Source organism: Pongo pygmaeus, chromosome 20 (genome assembly GCF_028885625.2).
Source record: "Pongo pygmaeus isolate AG05252 chromosome 20, NHGRI_mPonPyg2-v2.0_pri, whole genome shotgun sequence".
Taxonomy (NCBI): Eukaryota; Metazoa; Chordata; class Mammalia; order Primates; family Hominidae; genus Pongo; species Pongo pygmaeus.
The window spans coordinates 59501212-59524821 of record NC_072393.2 but is presented as its reverse complement, the minus strand read 5'-3'; the positions used below and the strand labels follow the sequence as shown (position 1 = coordinate 59524821).

Sequence of the window (23610 nt, the reverse complement as noted above, 5' to 3'; positions counted from 1 at the left end):
GTGGGGTCACCTGGGAGGCAGGTGGAATGGGGGGATTCCCAGCCTGGGGGAAGGTTGACGCAGGCTCTCCGCCCATGATCAGGTCATATTCAGGGTTTTAAAACCTCCATACATGGGCACTGACCCATTAAAATCGATACGTAATTCCTCAAAGGGACACGGGAAAATGCCACCGCCACCGCCCCTTAGTTCCCACCTGGGAACAGCAGCGCTTCCCAATACCCTGGGCTGTCACACTTGGTTCCATTTGAAGGTCATCAGCAAACTCCTCACCAGCTCTGGAGTAAAGAACTGTGAGATTGCCTTTGCATCCTCATAGCTTAGCTCCCGCACATGAGTGAGAACATAAGCTGTTTGGTTTTGCATTCCTGACTTATTCACAGAGAATAATAGTCTCCAATCCCATCCAGGTTGCTGCGAAGGCCATTAATTTCTTCCATTTTGTGGCTGAGTAGTATTCCATTGTGTGTGTGTATATATCACAGTTCCTTTATCCACCGGTTGATTGATGGGCATTTGGACTGGTTCCATATTTTTGCAATTGTGAATTGTGCTACTGTAAACATGTGTGTACAAGTATCTTTTTCACATAATGACTTCTTTAAAAAAAGAAAAAAAAAAAAACAACGAAATGTGAGCCTGTCCAGCATTCTCTTTAAAATCTCAGGAAGTTGGGAGTTCCCCCTCTCCTCTGCGAAGGCTTCCTCCTGCCTGCAGAACTCAGGTTGCCTCTCCATTCTCCTTTCTCTGCATTAGATTGACTTGATGACAGAGAAATGGGTTGTTCTTGCCTCTGTGGAGGTTCTTCTGCGATTTCCTCTGAAGCCAGGAGAGGATCCGACAGCCCGCTGTGTCTTGAATAAAAAATGCCGGCCTTCAGTGGATCGGCCCCCCACAATTTCACAGAGACCTGGATACCAAGATGAAAGGTAAGACAAGTATTAGGGAGTAAGGTAGGGACAGCCTGGGGCATTCCCCAACCACTGTTTTCCTGTTGTATTCCTGTTGTGGGCTCAAGGTTTCTGCCTGAACACGCCTGGAGGTTTCCGTCTTGCATGTCCCCCCATGACATGGGCTGTGATGTGTGCGATGCCTGGCGTGAACATGCACATACGTGTCAGCATCGCAGGATCCTTAGCGGGCTGGTCCTCGCTTGGCTTTGTGCCTGCTTCTGTGTGAAGAGTGGCGTGTGGTCACAGGGGTCTCATGTGAAATTTCACGAGTATCCATAGGTTGAATATGAAAACTTTGCAAAGCTTTGAGCTTCTGGTTGGTTTTCTGAGTGAGAAGTCTATGAAAATAGTGGGTTTTCTGGAACTAGCTGGAAAAAAATAAGTAGTTATTGGCTGTTCATGTCTTGGCTTTGATAAATATTGTCAGAGGGTTTCAGCTCTGAGGCACTGACTGCACACAAACTGAGAGCCCAGAAAACTATTATGCAAGGCTGCAAATCTCACTTCACCCTCTAGAAATCAAGCAGCCTTTGGTTTATAAAATCTGTGTCCTGTTCTGGGAGTAGGCCAGGCTAGGAGAGAGTCGCAAAATAGCACAACTGGGACCTGGGTTCAGAGAGGACCAAGTTACAGTGGGCGTGACTCAGTGGCCAGTACGTCCCTCCATCCCTGCTTGGGTAAATAGGGGTAGGAGGGACTTTCGTCTGGTGTCTGTGTAATGTTTTCTCTTTTTCTTATGACTAGGAAATCCAACCATCATTTAATGAAGAAGACTGATCAGAAGCTCAAGGACCTGCCACAGATGGCCGGTCATTACGTCCACCATCGGGCTCAGTGGCCCCCCAGAGCCAAGAACCCACAGGAGCAGCAGAGGAGACCCATGGGGCAGACGACTCCCCCAGCAGAGGAGGAGGAATCCAGGGTCAGTGGGGGCTTGAAAATGTTGATAACCAATGGACACCAGAGAGTGGGCTTGAACATGGGACCCGTGATTATGACTTAAGAGTTCCCACTGGTCTCAGTCTGACCAGAGCGGTCAGCCTCCTGTCTTGGCAGATTGGCCCATTCGGAGTCTGAGGAGCAGCCTCATTCTCTGTCCAGTGTCATGTCCAGCCTGGTGTTTGCTGAGTCCTCAACACTGGTTCATTATCTTCATTCTCAGACACACGTGTTCTTCCTCCTGGGATCCCTGTTAAACGGGTTCTGGGGAGGACGATAATATCTTGAATTTCCAGGCAACCAACAGCCCATGGGCCTATGTCCCCTCCTAAACTAATCCATCTCCAAAACCCAGGCCGTGTGTGAAGCTTTGCAGGTGCCTGTGGTTGCTGTTGACTCACTGCTCTCTGTCCTCCTCCACCTGCAGGTGAAATGCAAGAACTGCGGGGCCTTTGGGCACTCAGCCAGGAGCAAGACCTGCCCCATTAAGAGGTGGAATGGGGCCCTTCCTCTGCAGCCCCTGGGCTCACACAAGGAGAAGGAGAACCTGAAACCAGCAAAGGCCCAGCTACCCCAGGCTCCAGGGCCCTTTATGAGGAATGACAGAGAAAAGGAGCGAAGTCCAAGGTAAGGATTTGCAGGGTCAAGGACGATCCGTGAGGTCGGCGCCTCAGGAGCTGGTGTCTCCCCTAGTCTTTCTGTGCAGCCTTCTCTAAGCACACAAGGAAAGCTCCAAATGGAGGTGGGCGGGGGCCTCTGCCTTCCAGGATCCCTACTCAGAGCTTATTCCTGCGCTGAGGGTCTCTAGAGGGCAGGGGCTGTGGGAGACCTGGGGATGTTACCCGAGGTAGGCAGAGTAGTACCAGGGCCTGAATGAACTTAGGGAACCTGGGGCCATGGCGGGGGTGGGGGGTGGGGCGCGGAGCTTCCTGGAAGTGGGGCTGCCTCTGAGATGAGAGAAGAGGCTGTCTTGGCAAAGTTCACAGAGGCCTGAATGCCTCCCTCACCCAAAGCAAGGGCTAGGGCTGGGTTCCGGGAGGGTGCTTGGTTCCCAGTCACTGGTGTGAGCTGGAGGATCAGGCGAGTCCAGACAGTGAACGTGATTTCTTCTGCAGTCCCCAGCAGCAGCAGAGCAAAGCTCCGACGCAGACATTTCCCAGAACTCCCCAAGAGAAGACGCAGGAAGCCTGGAAGGAGCCAGCAGAAGACTGTTTCTTCCTGAGGGTGCGTATTCCCCTGGCCCCGCTCTGTTTCTCCTCTGGGTCCCCTGATTCCTTCACTTCTGTGCCCCTCATGGGTGGGGGTCATTTTTAGACCTAGGCTGCCCTGCAGGAGAACTGCGCTACACGAAGACTTCGCATACTCCGGTTTCCAGCTTCTTTTTCTTCTTCTCTTTTTTTTGAGATGGAGTCTCGCTGTCGCCCAGGCTGGAGTGCAGTGGTGCGATCTCGGCTCACTGCAAGCTCCGCCTCCCGGGTTCACGCCATTCTCCTGCCTCAGCCTCCCGAGTAGCTGGGACCACAGGCACCCGCCACCACACCCAGCTAATTTTTTGTATTTTTAGTAGAGACGGGGTTTCACCGTGTTAGCCAGAATGGTCTCGATTTCCTGACCTCGTGATCCGCCCGCCTTGGCCCCGCAAAGTGCTGGGATAACAGGCGTGAGCCACCGCGCCCGGCCTCAGGTTCTTTATTTGAAAGTTGGTTTCTGTACCTTTATTTGCAAGTTGGCCAGCAAATGCTGCTGGGCACATTTCAGTGCCCATGGGGAGTGACTGATCAGATGCCTTCGGGATCCTGGCTGCAGATAAGGCGTCTCCTTCATTTTTATACATGTTCTTACATCTGCTTTCAAAAGGAGCTGTGCCATTTCCAGTCTCCACATTGTGTGGGGAATTGGTATTCCTTTGATATTAACAATAGAGAACATAAAGACAGTTTTAATTTTCATATGTGATAGTCACAGCAAACAGAATGGTAGACTATCTTTCCCCAGCACTATTCCTGAAGTGACAGTTCTGCATATATTCAGTGACCATGTGTACATTCTTTTCTGTGACGTTTAATTTCCTATGTCCTGTCTCTTTTGTAGGGTCTTCCCTATATTTGATCCTGATTTAGACGCAATCCCAGTGCCTGTTATTCTCCTCTGTTTCTCATGTCAGCCTGTCCATTTTCCTCTGTCCTAGCTTGCTTCTCATTTTCACACAGTTTCTGTTGTGATGTGGTTTTGCATGTGAGATCCCTGCTTCACAGAGTTTGGGAATTCTACTGCTGAGCTGTCTCATGTCGGATGTTTTCTCCCATAGCATCCTACCATGCCACTGCCTGTCCACACCACCAAGAAGAGATCTGTCCTGGGCCCAGTGTCCACAGCTCCACCGTCTGTCAACAAACCCGAGATGAGATTACTCTGCCCTTCGGGTCACAATGATCGACCTCAACTGAGCACCTGTGGACCCACCAATGGACATGGCGGGGACGTTACTGCCTCCCTGCTCCCTGTTCTGAAGAGCTCCCGCCAGACCCCTACTCTCAGTGCTAGGCTGCCAGCCAACAGGCCCGACGTGTCCTCCCACGGTGCTCTCCAGCCTGCCATGCAGGCATTTGCCCCGGGCCCTGCCCTTAAATCCCAGGCAGAAATCAAACATCCCCATGCAGATGCAAAGCCCAGACCACAGCAAGTCAGACAAAAGTGTGGCCAGGACTCCAGAATCCAGGCACCAGGCAAGCAGCCTGCCCCCGTCCCCACCCAGACTTTCCAGAACCCCGCAAAGAAAGCAAGACTCAGCTCCTTCCCGACCCCCGCCCTGGGAACTCAGCCTCCCTGCACTGCAACTGGACTTGGATCCAAACAGGCCCCCAAGACGACTGCAGAGACAGCAGCCACCAAGACCGCAACCCTGCAGCCCACATCCTGTCCTCCTGAAAACTCTGCTTCCGCTCAGAGCCCTCACTTCTCAAGGGAGCCTGAGGGGCGGGGTCCCCAGGTCTCAATGAGTGTCCTCTATGAGGACCTTCTGATCTCTTCCTCCTCTGAGGACAGTGACAGTGACTGAGGCCCCCAAGGCAAGAAGACCGAGCTTCAAGCCCATGTGACTTGGAAGTGGCTGAAAGGCTGAGAAAGGGAGAGGCAGGAAGTAGCCCTGTGTGGGGTCAGCCCTTCCCTGGCAGCGGTGCCTGTTCAAACGTGGACTCCAGATACTATCGGGGATCAACGAACCCTGCCTATTTACACTATGTAAATTTAACCTGTATTAAAATGGGGCTTATGAAAGTGTCCTATAGATTTCTTTTTCAATTACATATAATTACATGAGAAACTGAGTCAACATAAGGAAACAATGCTCCACTAGTGTCAATAGAAAGCTTTGAAACTCATCTGAGGGAGGGAGCAAACCACTGAAATTTGAGTAATTCTGGGCAAAGGGCCCTCTGATGGTAGTGGAAAACGTCAGTATCTTCTGACTCAAGAATATTTGACTGTGAAGGAGAGTTGTAGTGAGAAACGCTTAGCCTTGGAAAAATGGGGAATTTTTTTTTTTCTTGGAAAAAATGTTTTTTTTTTTTTAATCAGTGAATTCAAACATTTAAGAAACTGTTCTTTTTTATACCGTATACATTTTTCCAGGATATCAAACAAGGGAAGTACTCCATTTATTTTATGAAGCTACCTAGACTCTGATTTCCACTGTGATAGAGAGGGCATCTCAGCTAGCGCATGTGTAAAGTTGAGGTACCAATATTCTCAGTGTTGGGGCTATTCAGTGGATTCAATAAGTTATGCAAAGCATGTCATGAATGGCACATGGTAAAATGTATCTTACTATTATTATTATCATACCACAAGTAAACAATAGAGTAAATTCAAGTTTGTGAATGAATTTCCTTTATAATGATGTACTCTATTCGCCTTGGAACTTTTGTTATTAAAAGTCATTGTAAAATTCTGCTTGGTTAATTTCTTTGCATATAAATAAAATTCTGTGAACTATGACACGTCTTACTGGTGTTTTGAGTTTTCTTTTTCACCTCAGACCAATTTCCTTACATTTCAATCATCGTGTTTCATTTACTTGAGTAAAGAGGACTGGGTGCCCAGAGTGTCACCTGCAGACCTGTAGCTTCTGAGAAACACAGAAGCACAGGCACAGCCCCACCGCCACCTGCTCAATCAGTATCTGCAGCTGAATAACAACCCCAGGTGTTTCACATGTGGGTTAAGTGGGATAAGCAGGAACATAGACTGACTCTCAACTTGGTTGCACGTCGGAATCTCCTGGTGAGTTTCAACCACTACTCCTGGCTGGGTCGCACCCTTGGAGAGAGTCATGTTCTAAGTCCCATGTGAGGCTGGATATAGGGTTGGGTGGACCTTTGTGGTTAAGTCAAACATGGGTCAAGGTTAAGAAACACTGGAGGGAGAGGGCGAAGACAATGCTTCCCTAACCCGCCTCCTCCCGTTTTCACCTTGGGAGGAAACTCTCCTGAATCCAGAAAGATCAGAAGGCTCTGAGGGTGGGATTTCAGTCTCAGGAGAGCCTCCCTGTCTCTCTAGGACCTGGTCCCTAAAAAGCAGTGGATGGAAGTCTCCAGGCTGCCTCGTGGATGGGGGCTGGAAGCCATGAAATAAAAAGAGTGATCTGGAAGCTCAGGTTGAACTCCTCCAGCTTGCTTTAGTAAGGTAATTTTTAAATATACGTTACGTGAGAGCTATCTCTTCAACTCCGGCCACCCAATTTGCTGTACAAACAGTTTCCCTGATAGAGACATTACAGTCTAGCGGGCTGCACCACAGGATCCCAGGCAGCCTGTGGGAAATGCAGGGGTGTAGATGGGGTGAGCATGGGGGCTGCCAGGGTGGAGGGAGGTTTCATCTTTTGTTTGTTCACCCTAAGTTCTGTGAAGCTTCCTTCTTTTGCTTGTACTTTCAGCAACCAGGGAGAGCCAGATACGGAGCCTTTCTTTTTCTGCCCGCGCTTGCACCCACGACCCATGCTTATCCCCGGGAACTTTCAGCCTCCCCCGCACCCAGCCCACCCTCCCTGCATTGCGCCACAGAGGCCAGGATGGAAACAGGGGCATGCATATCCAGCAGAGCTGTAGACGTTTGAGTGCCCCACTTACAACAAATTCCAAGCATATTTAGTTTCTTCTTTAATGTTGACGAAGTCAGGATAGGGACAGAGGAAGAAACTGGGGCGCAGAGCAGGAGAGTGTCTGCGCTGGTAAGGAAGGCAGCAGCAAAGCTCAACCCTCCCAGTGCCACCTGCCTGCTGGCTCCTTAAGGCTCAAATACGGAAGCTAGAATGCTTTCAAGTCACCCTTGAATCTTCACTGTTCTGCCAGGAAAAGAATGAATAGTAAGCAAAGCACATTCAGTTGCTTGTTTAAATCCTTCTTCTTTTACATGAGCTTCACTAGCATGGAAGACCAGGGAGGCTTCCTACTCCTTGTTTCCAGCTTGATGAACACATTTACTCCATGACCACAGTGCCTTCTCTTATCCCTCAACCCATCCTTTCCTTTTCCAGAAAATGATTTTTCTCTCAGCATCCCACCATCATCAAGACTGTCATGAAATATGTAGGTCCTTCAAGCGGGAGGCAGAATCTTTGTTACATGTTCATGTCTGTCTTTTACCCCCAATGATGACAGCGTCAATATCTCTTACAATGATTTCTTACACAACAATCCTTGAAAGGGTGCTTTGGAACAGGAGTGGACAAATGATGTCAAAAACATGAGGGCTACACAGGGAAAATGACTCAAAAAGGTACACTCGGGCCAGGCGCGGTGGCTCACGCCTGTAATCCCAGCACTTTGGGAGGCCAAGGCAGGCAGATCACAGAACAGGCAGGACTATTACTTTCACTGGAAAGCTAAGGAACACATAGATGGATAAAGCTACTGATTTGTCAAAATCCAAAATTTTAGAGCAAAGAGGGGGCTTGACCTTGGCAGGGTTGGTAAAGAGTGGTGGAGTTAAACTCTATGCAAGGCAGAATTTAACTGTCTTCTTCAAGTAATGCAGATGTATATAGAGTCATTTTAAGTCCTGCCCTCTTATTGTAGATTGGTGTTATTTTATTTCATAACTTTGTTTGTAACAGGTTTACATTCATGGATAACGATTTATAGAATATGCCAATACAAATTTCAAATAAAATTGAGATATCTTAACATAACGTAGATGCAGAATGACCTTATAATTCTCCAGGAGCTGCTCCATGACAAATCATATTTAAAGAATGCACAATTGCCTCTATCTTGAGATGGCAGAAGACATAAGATTTTGCTTTTATGCCAGAAATAAATTGGAACCCATCACAAAAATCACTGAACACTATGTCTTGCTCTAAACTATGGGAAATGAAACACCAATATGTGATAAAACCATACAAGGTAGAAACCTAATGTTAGTAATTTCAAATTATATACTTATCTCTATATTCATACTTGATACAAGTAAAAGTAATAGCAATAAGGCATGATTTCTGAAACATATTAAGTGGAAGCCTCTTGTACAAATGGAGTCTTTAACGTGTTAAATTTTGTGTGTTTTACAAATCAAAATTGTGCTGTGGAGAATAAAAGTTCCTCTTCATAACTTCCCTTTTGTTAAGAATAATAAGTTCTAAGAATGATAGTCCCACTTAAAAGCTTCTTTCAAGTTTCCTTCATGTTTCATACTATTAACAAATCTTTTACCCTACTAATAACTATTTGTTGTGCCCTGGGCAGTTGGTAAATACAGTAAAGAAATAAGTAATCCTATGTCCCTGTACTGTTAACCAAAAGGCCTAACCCATACGTTTCCTGGCCTGCCCGGACAGGCCCAGACATGCCCAGGCATGTCGCAGCTTGCAGCCCAGGCTTCTCTCCTTATTTGGAAATGTTATTGTTCTCTTAGTTTCCCGCAACCAACCCCATCTGTTTCTTTGTTCCCCATTGCACCTTTACCTATTTAGGAAATTTTTAAGTTTTTAGCCAATCGGTATCAGTCTAGATTGTGCAGTCCAGTTGCAGCCAATAGAGATAGGACACAGCAGTAGGGGCCCAATGCATTAGGAATAAGAATCCCTGCTTTCCTTTGTTCAGGGTGCTCTCATGGCAGTCAGGCTTATAGGCAGCACCCTTCTGCAGAAGTAAAATTGCCTTGCTGAGAAATCTTTTGTTCAAGTACTCATTTTCTTTGCGACTCCCAGCTTTCATTTCCAGCAGTACACTGTGGGATTCATATGAGACTATGCTTAAACCAGAGAATACATCATTAGAAACTTTTGTGCCCAAGGGCTGCTCTCTGAAACCCAGTTTGTACTGTTACCACTTCCTCAAATACTGATTCTTTAAGTAGAAGATGGAAAACAATCTGTCAATATGAAGAGACTATGGATGTTTTCAGGAGGAGACAATCAGTTTCCACTAAGCATTCATGCACTATGGATGACAGAAAACATTTGTATTCCAGCAATTGCCATTTGGAGACACCCTTTCTGTACAGGATTAGGTGATTCCTCTTGGTCTCTCCTATCTCTTTGAGAAGCACAGTGGTCTTGTAGTGCACTTCTAATAATTCTGAAAATTGAGTCTATAATTCTCCTAGGGTAGACTGAACAGTAGATTAATTTTGGAGCTAAAGTCCTTAGGCACATTACAAGTCAGTTTTCATTATCATTTGGATTAAACACCAACAATCAATGTCACTGCAGATTGCACTAAATTGCATTATGTGACATCAGGGATTGGTGTAGTGTGTCCAAGAGAGAGAATAGAGTCCTGGGTTCTTAGTTTGTTTCTGGTTGGGCCAGTAAAACCCCTTCCTCAACCCTCTTTTCTGCTTCTCACTAGAGATGGAAACTAAAAACCATGGCTTCAGGCTGCTAAAAGCCTAAAACAAAACAAAACAGAACAACAAGAACAACAAAATTAGGCAGGTTGGACAAGCTTGGTACTAGGGGTCTTGAGCCTCATCTCTCTGCCAACTTAATTCTCAGGTCTCAGAATTATTCTTCCTTCCTGGGAAGCCATGGCTGTGGACCAGGTTCCAACCCCGAGGAATCCCTTTTGCTCTTAGCATCACTTTTGTAAATGCCTGGTTGACATCCTTGATGGCAGATTCCAAGTCTCAGACTAAATGCAAAATACTCACCCAGCTCCACTCACTACCAGGACCAAGGTCTCTGTGCGGTGGTGACAACAACTAGTGCTTTTGTGGGAAGGAGGGAGGGTTCAAGCAATTCTCCTGCCTCAGCCCCCTGAGTAACTGGGATTACAGACATGCACGACCATGCTCAGTTAATTTTTTTGTATTTTTTGGTAGAGATGGAGTTTTGCCATGTTGGCTAAGCTGGTCTCAAACTGCTGACCTCAAGTGATCCACCCACCTCAGTCTCCCAAAGTGCTGGGATTATAGGCATGGGCCACCGTGCCCAGACTCTAAGGCTTTTTAATAAACTTTCACTCCTGTTCTGAAACGTGCCTCGGTCTCTTCGTCTGCCTTATACCCCTGAGTTGAATTCTTTCTCCTGAAGAGGCAAGAATTGAGGTTGCCAAAGACCCATACAAATTTGCCACCAGTGACTCAGACACCTTCCACTAGCAACATATTTGGTGCTTTGAGACTCACTTATTCGCCGGTCCTAACACTTTGACCTTTCTGCCTTCAGCCAAAAACAGAATGAACAACAAGCAGAGGACATTTAGTTTTTGTTTTCCAATTCTATGTGTTATACTCCAGCCTCATTCACAGGTAGGACAGGGGCAGGTCTTACTCCTTTTTCCCCATAACTTGGTGAGACCATTTAGTACATGTACAGGAAGTTTTCACTTATCCCCACCCTAACAGGGTCTCAAAGGCTCCTAGCACGTTCCTCTTTAGACAGTCATATTTTGCCCACTATCCCATCATCTCCCAAAGCGTAAAGCAATGCAAGGGGTCTTACATTTTACACTATCTACAAGTCATATGTGAGTTATGTCAGTTTTTGGATCCGGGAGAACCCATAAGAATGAGAGTTCTGAGACAAAGACTCTTCATTGCCCAACAGGCAGCAAGAGCTTCAGATTTGCATTTCTTTCTTTTCCCTTCCCCTAATAAAATCGAGAGGATGCAAAGATGCCCAGGTGGATGCTGTCTACACCATAGATTCACATCGCAGCTGAGAATTCTCAAATTTAAGAACACCATTATTTATTATTATTATTATTGTTTTTTTTTTTTTTTTGAGATGGAGTCTTGCTCTGTCACCCAGGCTGGAGTGTAGTGGCGTGATCTCTGCTCACTGCAAGCTCTGCCTCCTGGGTTCATGCCATTCTCCTGCCTCAGCCTCCTGAGTAGCTGGGACTACAGGTGCCCACCACCACGCCCGGCTAATTTTTTTGCATTTTTAGTAGAGACGGGGTTTAACCACTTTAGCCAGGATGGTCTCCATCTCCTGACCTCGTGATCTGCCTGCCTCGGCCTTCTAAAGTGCTGGGATTACAGGCGCGAACCACCGTGCCCGACCCATTATTTTATTTTATTTTATTTTTATTTATTTTTCACGACAGAGTCTCGCTCTATCGCCCAGGCTGGAGTACAGTGGTGCCATCTCAGCTCACTGCAGCCTTCACCTCCCAGGCTCAGGGGATTCTCCTGCCTCAGCCTTCCAAGTAGTTGGGATTCCAGGTCGGTGCCATCATACCCGGCTAATTTTGTATTTTTGGTAAAGATGGAGTTTCACCATATTGGCCAGGCTGGTCTCAAACACCTGGCCTCAAGTCATCCGCACACCTCAGCCTTCCAAAGTGCTGGGATTACAGCTGTGAGCCACCGCACCCTGCCCCCACTATTTTAAAGTGGATCGCAAGAAAATCTTCCTAACTTTTGGCTCAGTAGAAGGCATTATCTTTGTTATATTGTTCAAATAATTTATCTATCTTGTAACGCCCATGAAGACAGTACCACCATCTTTCAAGGCTATTTTTTTACACTAAAATCTTTAGATAGTCTGGAACAGAAGCTGATAAAAGATGTAGGAAAACATAAGGAAAGGAATGCAAGGGGAAAATATCTCTAAACACAGTGGACTTCACCCTTTAGAATATGAAAACAGGCCGGACGCAGTGGCTCATGCCTGTAATCCCAGCACTTTGGGAAGCCAAGGCAGGTGGATCACCTGAGGTCAAGAGTTCAAGACCAGCCTGACCAACATGGAGAAACCACATCTCTACTAAAAATACAAAATTAGCCAGGCATCATGAAGCTTGCCTGTAACCCCAGCTATTCAGGAGAGTAGGTGGGATTATTTCGTTTTATTTTATTTTACTTGTAAAATGAATAAGCAGGAGAATCGCTTGAACCTCGGAGGGGTGGGGAGGTTGTGGTGAGCCGAGATCGCACCATTGCACTCCAGCCAGGACAACAAGAGCAAAACTTTGTCTCAAAAAAAAAAAAAATATATATATATATATATATGAAAATAATTGATACTTTGAGGAAAAAAAAGCCCATTAAAGATTCTGGACACAAAGCTTTGTTTTGTAGTGCTGTGGGATTGCTAACATGTCCGGTAGGCAGGAAGAAGGGAGAGAATGACCACAAGGCTTCACAGAAATATGAGCTCCAGTGGTGATGAGAGAAAGAGTAGAAACCATAACGCAACATTTTGATTTCCATTCAGTAAAAGTCATGAGGCTTAATTGAACATAATATCAATTGTTACTGCAATGCAACAACTTAATTCTGAATGGATATCTGATTTAAATTGTAAAGATGAGTAATGAAATTTATAGAATAGATCAAAGGAGAACAAAATGATTTCTCACACAGCCTGAAAAGCATTAACGTGAAGTATAAAAAGAGAAATGACAATTCAGTTTATAAAAATTTCGAGAGCTGATATTAATAAAAAGATAAGAAAGAACAAAAACCAAAGAATTACTTGTTTCCAGCATATATAGTGTACTCAAATCAATAAGAAAAAGAAAGGCAATACAACTGAAAAAAATATTATCTATCTATATGTATACACACACACACACACACACACACACACATCCAAAATATATAAGGAACTCATACAACTCGATACCAAAAACACGAATAACTCGTCCTAAAATGGGCAAAGGACCTAAATAGACACGTCTCACAAGAAGAAATCCAAATAGTCAACAGACATATGAAAAAGAGACAGCTTCTCTAATCATCAGGAAAATGTAAAATAAAACTGTAATGAGCTACCACTTCACACTTGATAGGATGGCTATTATCAAAAAGACAAAGATAAGTGTCCGTGAGGATGTGGGAAATCCTTACACATTGTTGATGGGAATGTAAACTGGTATAGTCATTGTAGAAACTACTATGGAGGTATCTCAAAAAACATAAAGATAGAACTGCCATTTCATCCAACAATCACATGTCTGGGTAAATATTCAAAGGAGGCAGGGGGTGGTGGTTCACACCTGTAATCCCAGCACTTTGGGAGGCCGAGGCAGACAGATCACTTGAGGTCAGGAGTTCGAGACCAGCCTGGCCAGCATGGAGAAACCCCATCTCTACCCAAAATACAAAAATTAGCTGGGAGTGGTGGCAGGCACCTGTAATCCCAGCTACTGGTGAGGCTGAGGCAGGAGAATTTCTTGAACCCGAGAGGTGGAGGTTGTAGTGAGCCAAGATCGTGCCACTGCACTCCAGCCTGGGCGACAGAGCGAGATTCTGTCCCCCCAAAAATATATGTATATATAATATATATTTATTTATTTAATATATATTTATAAAAAATATATTTTTATAACATTTGGTATAATTTATATAATTATATTTATATGAAAAATATATATTTATACACACACACACATATATAAAATCTCCAAAGGAATTTAAAACACAGTCCCCAAAATATATCTTGAATTCCCATGTTTATTGGAGCATTATACAGAATAACCAAGATATGGAAATAACCTCAATGTGCTTGAACAGATAAATGGATAAAGACTTTGTGAGATACACATACAACACACACACTATATATACATATAGTGCCATGCAACCTACACACGTGTGTGTGCATGTGTACACAGTGTACTAATACTCAGCTTTTAAAAAAAATGCCACTTGCAACAACGTAGATGGAGCTGGACGATATTATGCTAAAGTTATGCAAAGTGAAATAAGGACAAAAAAGAACGAGACACGGGCGTGGGGCACAAGGTGCTCACTGCGCAAGCGCCCGCTCCGCCGCGTGGTTTCCAGCTCGAGGCTGGGAGCGTTCGTGGCTTCCTCTTTTCTTGCTGACGCTTCGGAGCTCTGGGAAGTGGCTGCACCTTGGCGGCTCCCCAGAGGGCGCGGTCTAATCGTAGGTCGTCAGCCTGGGTGGCTGGGCCCGGTTCGGGGCAGGGTTTGGCATTTCCAATGGTAGGGGGTTCGGGCCGCCCCTCCGCGGGACCCTTCCGTTGGGACAAGGCCGATCGCCTGGGCGGTTGGAGCCGCTATCCTGGAGCGAGACGGTGGACAAGTCCTATATTCAAGAGAAGATAACTTTGAACAGTTTCGAAGGATCTAAAACCTATGTGTCTGCAGACATCAATGAGGATGAAGAATTAGTAGAAGAGATTAATAGATGAAAAACGTTTGCTGGCTTTGCAGGTGGTGGGTCTGCCTGGGCATCAGCGCGATGGAGGAGACGCCCTGAGGGGCTTTAGCTGCCCTGAAGCTGTAGACAGGTGGCAACGTGGAGGCTCAGCAGTTGACAGACACAAGAAAGCAGCGCCGAACTGCAGGTTTATCCGCAGCTTTTATTTTGAAAACGGTGCCACGAAACCTGCAAATCCTGGTGTCCCAAATGGTCAATACCAAGCTGAAAACCATCTGGGAGAGGAAAAGCATTGTGCTTTAGACAGGCCGTCTGAGACTCGTGCAGACCGGCTTTTGAGAACTGGACAGGTGGTGGATAGATGAGACTCCATACACCCGAGGAGCCCCGCCATGCATAGTGAAGAAGCTAGATTAAAGTCGTTTCACAACAGGCCAGCCTCTGCCCACTTGACCCCAAGAGAGCTGGCTACTACACAGGCACTGATGACCAAGTGCAGTGCTTCTGTTGTGGCGGAAAACTGAAAAACTGGGAACCTGGTGATTGTGCCTGGTCAGAACACAGGAGACATTTTCCTAATTGCTTCTTTATTTTGGGCCACAACGTTAATATTCGAGGTGAATCTGATGTTGCGAGTTCTGATAGGAATTTCTCAAATTGACAAATTCGCCAAGGAATCCATCCATGACAGGTTATGAAGCCCAGCTCATTACTTTTGGGACATGGATGTACTCCGTTAACTAAGAGCAGCTTGCAAGAGCTGGATTTTATGCTATAGGTCAAGAGGATAAAGTACAGTGCTTTCACTGTGGAGGAGGGCTAGCCAACTGGAAGCCCAAGGAAGACCCTTGGGAACAACATGCTAAATGGTATCCAGGCTGCAAGTATCTGCTAGAAGAGAACGGACATGAATATATAAACAACATTCATTTAACCCGTTCACTTGAGGGATCTCTGGTAAAAACTACCAAGAAAACACCATCACTAACTAAAAGAATCAGTGATACCATCTTCCCTAATCCTATGCTACAAGAAGCTATACGAATGGGATTCTGTTTCAAGGACATTAAGAAAATAATGGAGGAAAAAATGTAAACATCTGGGAGCAACTATAAAACGCTTGAGGTTCTTGTTGCAGATGTGGTGAGCACTCAGAAAGACACTACAGAAAATGAATCCAATCAGACTTCATTGCAGAGAGAGATCAGCCCTGAAGAGCTGCTAAGGCGTCTGCAAGAGGAGAAGCTTTGTAAAATCTGCATGGACAGACATACCGCTGTCGTTTTTATTCCTTGTGGACATCTGGTCACTTGTAAACAATGTGCTGAGGCAGTTGACAGATGTCCCATGTGCAGTGCAGTCATTACTTTCAAGCAAAGAGTTTTTATGTCTTAATGTAACTCTACAGTGGGCGTGCTATGTTCTTATTACCTTGATTAAATGTGTGATGTGAACCAACTTTAAGTAGTCAGCACTGAATTCCATCAGCATTTGCTGCCAAGTAGAAAAAAAAAAATGCAAGCCGGGCGTGGTGGCTCACGCTTCTCAGCACTTTGGGAGGCCGAGGCGGGATCATCCTGGCCAACATGGTGAAACCCCATCTCTACTAAAAATACAAAAATTAGCTGGGAGTGGTGGCATGCGCCTGTAGTCCCAGCTACTTGGGAGGCTGTAGCAGCAGAATCGCTTGAACCCCGGAGGTGGAGGTTGCAGTGAGCTGAGTTTGCACCACTGCACTTGACAAGAGTGAGACTCCGTCTCAAAAAAAAAAAAAAAAAAAGCAAAAGGAAGTGCTTTAGTTGGCAAGCTAAACTTTGAATTTTTGCATTTTTTCAGGGTATTAGCTGTAGTATTTATTCATTTTTTTCTGTTGTTTAATAGAAACCCTAGGCCAAGAAATATTGTATTATAACTGATCACAATATATATTTGTGGTATACTGACTTAGTTTCTAAGTGTAAGTGAATTAATCATCCAAATTTTTTATTCTTTTCAGAGAGGTTTAACAAATGGAGCATTCTGTATAAACATGGAGATTGGAGTTAATGCATCAATCATATAACTGATTTTTGTGAAAAAGGAATGAACTGTTCTATACTGGTGGAAAGATACATGTTAGTTTTGGATGTTTGTGTTTTAGGATTCTGTCCATTTTCTTTTAAAATTATAAACAGGTACTTGTGTGAATGAGTTTTTAAATGTGAAGAATAATTGTTTAGGCCAGGCTTGGTGGCTCACACCTGTAATCCCAGCACTTTGAGAGGCTGAGCTGGGTGGATCATTTGTGCTCAGGAGTTCAAGAACAACCTGGGTAACATAGTGAAACTCCTGTCTCTACTAAAAATACAAAACAAAACCAAAAAAATTAGCCAGATGTGGTAGTGCATGTTGGTGGTCCCAGCAACTTGAGAGGCTGAGATGGGAGGATCCTGTGAGCCTGGGAGGTGGAGGCTGCAGTGAGCTGAGATTACAACACTGCACTCCAGCCTGGATAACAGAGTGAGACTCTGTCTAAAAAAATAAATAAATAAAATAAAAAAGAAGAGTTGTTTAAATACACTTAAAAAGAGTCAAAAATGGGTAAAACTGGAAGTTTAAAAATGCTTCATAGAACCCTCAGGGTTCACATTTCAAGATTCTCAAAACAGATGTATTGCAGATGTGAGTTACTACAGAGAATAGTTTGAAAGTGAAACTGTTAAAAATTATATTTTTGTTGTATTTTCTAACAGAGTATTTTTATGGTCTCCTAAACTCTGTTGATGACTAAGTAGTAATCAACAAAGTTGATTTAAATGGATAAGTAATACTCGTTTAAAGCACTGCAAATTTAAATGAGAGTTTTAAAAATTAAATTATAACTGTCTTGTTCCTCTTTTACTATGCAAATCCTTAGCTCTTCACCTTAGCACTGTCTTCTGCTTCAGTTTGGTTATATAAAATTGCATTTAACCTGTAATATTCAACATTTTAAAATCTTAATTTAAAGCACCCTACAAGGGAAGAAAAGAGTGAAAATTTTTAAAATACGTTTTCCAGGGCACTTCAGCTCCAAGTCAGATCAGTAATTCAATCTAGTTGTTAGCCAAGGAATCAATAATTGAATTGTTTTAACGTAAGTGTTTTCCTGTTTGGGGAACCTCCATTCAATAAAATTTATTTTTTAAAAAGAGAAATACTGGCTCTCCCTCTCCCCCTCCCCCTCTCCCTCTTTCTTCGGTCTCCCTCTCCTTCTTTTTTCCGTCTCCCTCTGTGTACTGTGGTGATCTCGGCTCGCTGCAACCTCCCTGCCTCGGGCTCCTGTGATTCTCCTGCCTCGGCCTGCCGAGTGCCTGGGACTGCAGGCGCGCGCCGCCACGCCTGACTGGTTTTTGTATTTTTGGTGGAGACGGGGTTTCGCCCTGTTGACCGGGCTGGTCTCCAGCTCCTGGCCTGGAGTGATCTGCCCCCCTTGGCCTCCCGAGGTGCTGGGATTGCAGACGGAGTCTCGCTCACTCAATGCTCAATGGTGCTCAGGCTGGAGCGCAGTGGCGTGATCTCGGCTCGCTACAACCTCCACCTCCCAGCCTACTGCCTTGGCCTCTTAAAGTGCTAAGATTACAGCCTCTGCCCCGCCGCCACCCCGTCTAGGAAGTGAGGAGCGTCTCTGCCTGGCCACCCCATCTGGGAAGTGAGGAGCGCCTCTGCCCGGCCGCCATCTCGTATAGGAAGTGAGGAACGTCTCTGCCCGGCCGCCCATCGTCTGGGAAGTGAGGAGCGCCTCTGCCCGGCCGCCACCCCGTCTGGGAGGAAGTGAGGAGCGCCTCTGCCCGGCCGCCTCGTCTGCGAAGTGAGGAGCGCCTCTGCCCGGCCGCCACCCCATCTGGGAGGAAGTGAGGAGCACCTCTGCCCGGCCACCCCGTCTGGGAGGAAGTGAGGAGCGCCTCTGCCCGGCCACCCCGTCTGGGAGGAAGTGAGGAGCGCCTCTGCCCGGCCGCCTCATCTGCGAAGTGAGGAGCGCCTCTGCCCGGCCGCCACCCCATCTGGGAGGAAGTGAGGAGCACCTCTGCCCGGCCGCCACCCCATCTGGGAGGAAGTGAGGAGCACCTCTGCCCGGCCACCCCGTCTGGGAGGAAGTGAGGAGCGCCTCTGCCCGGCCGCCACCCCATCTGGGAGGAAGTGAGGAGCGCCTCTGCCCGGCCACCCCGTCTGGGAGGAAGTGAGGAGCACCTCTGCCCGGCCACCCCGTCTGGGAGGAAGTGAGGAGCGCCTCTGCCCGGCCACCCCGTCTGGGAGGAAGTGAGGAGCGCCTCTGCCCGGCCACCCCGTCTGGGAGGAAGTGAGGAGCGCCTCTGCCCGGCCGCCTCATCTGCGAAGTGAGGAGCGCCTCTGCCCGGCCGCCACCCCATCTGGGAGGAAGTGAGGAGCACCTCTGCCCGGCCACCCCGTCTGGGAGGAAGTGAGGAGCGCCTCTGCCCGGCCACCCCGTCTGGGAGGAAGTGAGGAGCGCCTCTGCCCGGCCACCCCGTCTGGGAGGAAGTGAGGAGCGCCTCTGCCCGGCCGCCTCGTCTGGGAGGAAGTGAGGAGCGCCTCTGCCCGGCCGCCTCGTCTGCGAAGTGAGGAGCGCCTCTGCCCGGCCACCCCATCTGGGAGGAAGTGAGGAGCACCTCTGCCCGGCCACCCCGTCTGGGAGGAAGTGAGGAGCGTCTCTGCCCGGCCACCTCGTCTGCGAAGTGAGGAGCGCCTCTGCCCGGCCACCCCATCTGGGAGGAAGTGAGGAGCACCTCTGCACGGCCGCCTCGTCTGCAAAGTGAGGAGCGCCTCTGCCCGGCCGCCACCCCATCTGGGAGGAAGTGAGGAGCACCTCTGCCCGGCCACCCCGTCTGGGAGGAAGTGAGGAGCACCTCTGCCCGGCCGCCCCGTCTGGGATGTGAGGAGCGCCTCTGCCCGGCCACCCCGTCTGGGAGGAAGTGAGGAGCGTCTCTGCCCGGCCGCCTCGTCTGCGAAGTGAGGAGCGCCTCTGCCCGGCCGCCACCCCATCTGGGAGGAAGTGAGGAGCACCTCTGCCCGGCCGCCTCGTCTGCGAAGTGAGGAGCGCCTCTGCCCGGCCGCCACCCCATCTGGGAGGAAGTGAGGAGCACCTCTGCCCGGCCGCCCCGTCTGGGAGGAAGTGAGGAGCACCTCTGCCCGGCCGCCCCGTCTGGGAGGAAGTGAGGAGCACCTCTGCCCGGCCGCCCCGTCTGGGAAGTGAGGAGCGCCTCTGCCCGGCCGCCCCATCTGGGAGATGAGGAGCACCTCTGCCCGTCCGCCCCGTCTGGGAAGTGAGGAGCACCTCTGCCCGGCTGCCCCGTCTGGGAGATGAGGAGCGCCTCTGCCCGGCCGCCCCATCTGGGAAGTGAGGAGCACCTCTGCCCGGCCACCCCGTCTGGGAGGAAGTGAGGAGCGTCTCTGCCCGGCCGCCCCGTCTGGGAAGTGAGGAGCACCTCTGCCTGGCTGCCCCGTCTGGGAGATGAGGAGCGCCTCTGCCCGGCCGCCCCGTCTGGGAAGTGAGGAGCACCTCTGCCCGGCCACCCCGTCTGGGAGGAAGTGAGGAGCGTCTCTGCCCGGCCGCCTCGTCTGCGAAGTGAGGAGCGCCTCTGCCCGGCCACCACCCCATCTGGGAGGAAGTGAGGAGCACCTCTGCCCGGCCGCCTCGTCTGCGAAGTGAGGAGCGCCTCTGCCCGGCCGCCCCATCTGGGAGATGAGGAGCACCTCTGCCCGTCCGCCCCGTCTGGGAAGTGAGGAGCACCTCTGCCCGGCTGCCCCGTCTGGGAGATGAGGAGCGCCTCTGCCCGGCCGCCCCATCTGGGAAGTGAGGAGCACCTCTGCCCGGCCACCCCGTCTGGGAGGAAGTGAGGAGCGTCTCTGCCCGGCCGCCCCGTCTGGGAAGTGAGGAGCACCTCTGCCTGGCTGCCCCGTCTGGGAGATGAGGAGCGCCTCTGCCCGGCCGCCCCGTCTGGGAAGTGAGGAGCACCTCTGCCCGGCCACCCCGTCTGGGAGGAAGTGAGGAGCGTCTCTGCCCAGCCGCCCCGTCTGGGAAGTGAGGAGCACCTCTGCCTGGCCACCGCGTCTGGGAGGAAGTGAGGAGCGTCTCTGCCCGGCCGCCCCGTCTGGGAAGTGAGGAGCACCTCTGCCCGGCCGCCCCGTCTGGGAAGTGAGGAGCGCCTCTGCCTGGCCGCCACCCCGTCTGGGAGGAAGTGAGGAGCGCCTCTGCCCGGCTGCCCCATCTGGGAAGTGAGGGGCGCCTCTGCCCGGCTGCCACCCCATATGGGAAGTGAGGAGCGCCTCTGCCCGGCTGCCACCCCATATGGGAAGTGAGGAGCGCCTCTGCCCGGCCGCCCCGTCTGGGATGTGAGGAGCGCCTCTGCCCGGCCGCCACCCCGTCTGGGAGGAAGTGAGGAGCACCTCTGCCCAGCTGCCCCTTCTGGGAGATGAGGAGCACCTCTGCCCGGCTGCCCCGTCTGGGAGATGAGGAGTGCCTCTGCCTGGCCACCCCGTCTGGGAGGAAGTGAGGAGCGCCTCTGCCTGGCCACCCCATCTGGGAGATGAGGAGTGCCTCTGCCCGGCCACCCCGTCTGGGAGGTGAGGAGCGCCTCTGCCTGGCCACCCCGTCTGGGAGGAAGTGAGGAGCGCCTCTGCCCGGCTGCCCCATCTGGGAAGTGAGGAGCACCTCTGCCCGGCCGCCACCCCATATGGGAAGTGAGGAGCGCCTCTGCCTGGCTGCCACCCCGTCTGAGAGGTGAGGAGCGCCTCTGCCCGGCCGCCACCCCGTCTGGGAGGAAGTGAGGAGCGCCTCTGCCTGGCCGCCACTCCGTCTGGGAGGTGAGGAGCGCCTCTGCCCGGCCGCCACACCGTCTGGGAGGAAGTGAGGAGCGTCTCTGCCCGGCCGCCCCGTCTGGGAAGTGAGGAGCACCTCTGCCCGGCCGCCCTGTCTGGGAGGTGTACCCAACAGCTCCGAAGAGACAGCGACCATCGGGAGCGGGCCATGAGGACGATGGCGGTTTTGTTGAAAAGAAGGGGATGAAGTGTGGGGAAAGGAAGGAGAGATCAGATTGTTGCTGTGTCTGTGTAGAAAGAGGTGGGCATAGGAGACTCCATTTTGTTCTGACTAGGAGAAATTCTTCTGCCTTGGGATGCTGTTGATCTATGGCCTTTCCCCCAGCCCCCTGCTCTCTGAAACATGTGCTGTGTCAACTGAGGGTTAAATGGATTAAGGGCGGTGCAAGATGTGCTTTGTTAAACAGATGCTTGAAGGCAGCATGCTCTTTAAGAGTCATCACCACTCCCTAATCTCAAGTACCCAGGGACACAAACACTGCAGAAGGCCGCAGGGACCTCTGCCTAGGAAAACCAGAGAACTTTGTTCATGTGTTTATCTGCTGACCTTCTCTCCACTATTATCCTATGACCCTGCCATATCCCCCTCTCCGCGAAACACCCAAGAATGATCAATAAATACTTCATAAATTAAAAAAAAAGAGAGAAATACTGAATGATCTTACTGATGTATAGAATGCAAAATAGTCACACTCATAGAATCAGAGAGTAGGATGGTGGTTGCCAGGGGCAGTAGGGGAGAGAAATGGGAGAAAGTTGGTCAAAGGATACAAAGAGTAATGTATGCAAGATTAATAATTTCTGGAGATCTAATGTACAGTTTAGGAATGACTGCTTAAAAATACTATATTGTTATGTATGAAATTTTCTAAGAGGATAGATCTTAAATTTCATCTTCTCACCCCCCACACAAAGATGGTAACTATGTTGAGGTGATAGGTATATTAATGAACTGGAATATAGTAATCATTCCACAATGTACCCTATGAAAACATCAAGTTCTACTTCTTCTGTATAGGCAGTTTTGTTCATCAATGATATCTCAATAAAACTGTTCTAAAAAATAATCTCCCTAATTGCAGGAAGTCATTTGTTTGAAGAACAACTTCTAAAAAAAAATATTGTGGCTGGGTGTGGTGGCTTACCCCTGTAATCCCCGCACTTTGGGAGGCCAAGACGGGCAGATTACTTAAGGTCAGTAGTTTGTGACCAGCCTGGCCAATATGGTGAAACCCCATCTCTACTAAAAATACAAAAAAAAAAAAAAAATGAGCCGAGCGTGGTGGCATATGCCTGTAGTCCCAGCTACTTGGGAGGCTGAGGCAGGAGAATCACTTGAACTCAGGAAGCGGAGGTTGCACTGAGCTGAAATCATGCCATTGCACTCCAGCCTGGGCGACAGAGCGAGACTCCTCAAAAAAAAAAAAAAAAAAAAAAAAAAGTGCAGCTTCTTCAATTCAGATCAGCACGGAGCTGATAGACAAACCAGAGCGTACTAAACACAACATGCTGGAGTGTAACTTCCATATCCAGGAAACCCTTCGTACAGCAAATTGGTTGCCCAACGTTGAAGAAATGACTCCCATATAACACATTTTAAAAAATCACCCCCACTAAAGCACGCTGGAGGAGTTCAACCTGAGCTTCCAGATCACTCTATATTTCATGGCTTCCGGCCCCCATCCACGAGGCAGCCTGGAGACTTCCATCCACTGCTTTTTAGGGACCAGGTCCTAGAGAGACAGGGAGGCTCTCCTGAGACTGAAATCCCACCCTCAGAGCCTTCTGATCTTTCTGGATTCAGGAGAGTTTCCTCCCAAGGTGAAAACGGGAGGAGGCGGGTTAGGGAAGCATTGTCTTCGCCGTCTCCCTCCAGTGTTTCCTAACCTTGACCCATGTTTGACTTAACCACAAAGGGTCCACCCAACCCTATATCCAGCCTCACACGGGACTTAGAACATGACTCTCTCCAAGGGTGGATCCCAGCCAGGAGTAGTGGTTGAAACTCACCAGGAGATTCCGACGTGCAACCAAGTTGAGAGTCAGTCTATGTTCCTGCTTATCCCACTTAACCCACACGTGAAACACCTGGGGTTGTTATTCAACTGCAGGTACTGATTGAGCAGGTGGGGATGGGGCTGTGCCTGAGGGTCTGTGTTTCTCAGAAGCTACAGGTCTGCAGGTGACACTCTGGACACCCAGTCCTCTTTGCTCAAGTAAATGAGACACGATGATTGAAATGTAAGGAAATGGGCCTGAGGTGAAAAGGAAAACTCAAAACACCAG

General features: G+C 48.8%; 1 protein-coding gene and 1 pseudogene across 1 annotated transcript; both read left to right on the top strand.

Annotated features, from left to right (window-relative positions):
* The first annotated feature begins 1755 nt into the window (after positions 1 to 1755).
* On the top strand, positions 1756 to 4950 carry LOC129021235 (protein FAM90A27P-like). The gene is made up of 4 exons (XM_054466450.1): positions 1756 to 1875; positions 2320 to 2519; positions 3008 to 3116; positions 4201 to 4950. The coding sequence occupies exons 1-4, from the start codon at positions 1756 to 1758 to the stop codon at positions 4948 to 4950; spliced, it is 1179 nt and encodes a 392-aa protein (XP_054322425.1).
* Positions 4951 to 13133: 8183 nt separating this feature from the next.
* On the top strand, positions 13134 to 15864 carry LOC129021101 (E3 ubiquitin-protein ligase XIAP-like; annotated as a pseudogene).
* The last annotated feature ends 7746 nt before the right edge of the window (positions 15865 to 23610 follow it).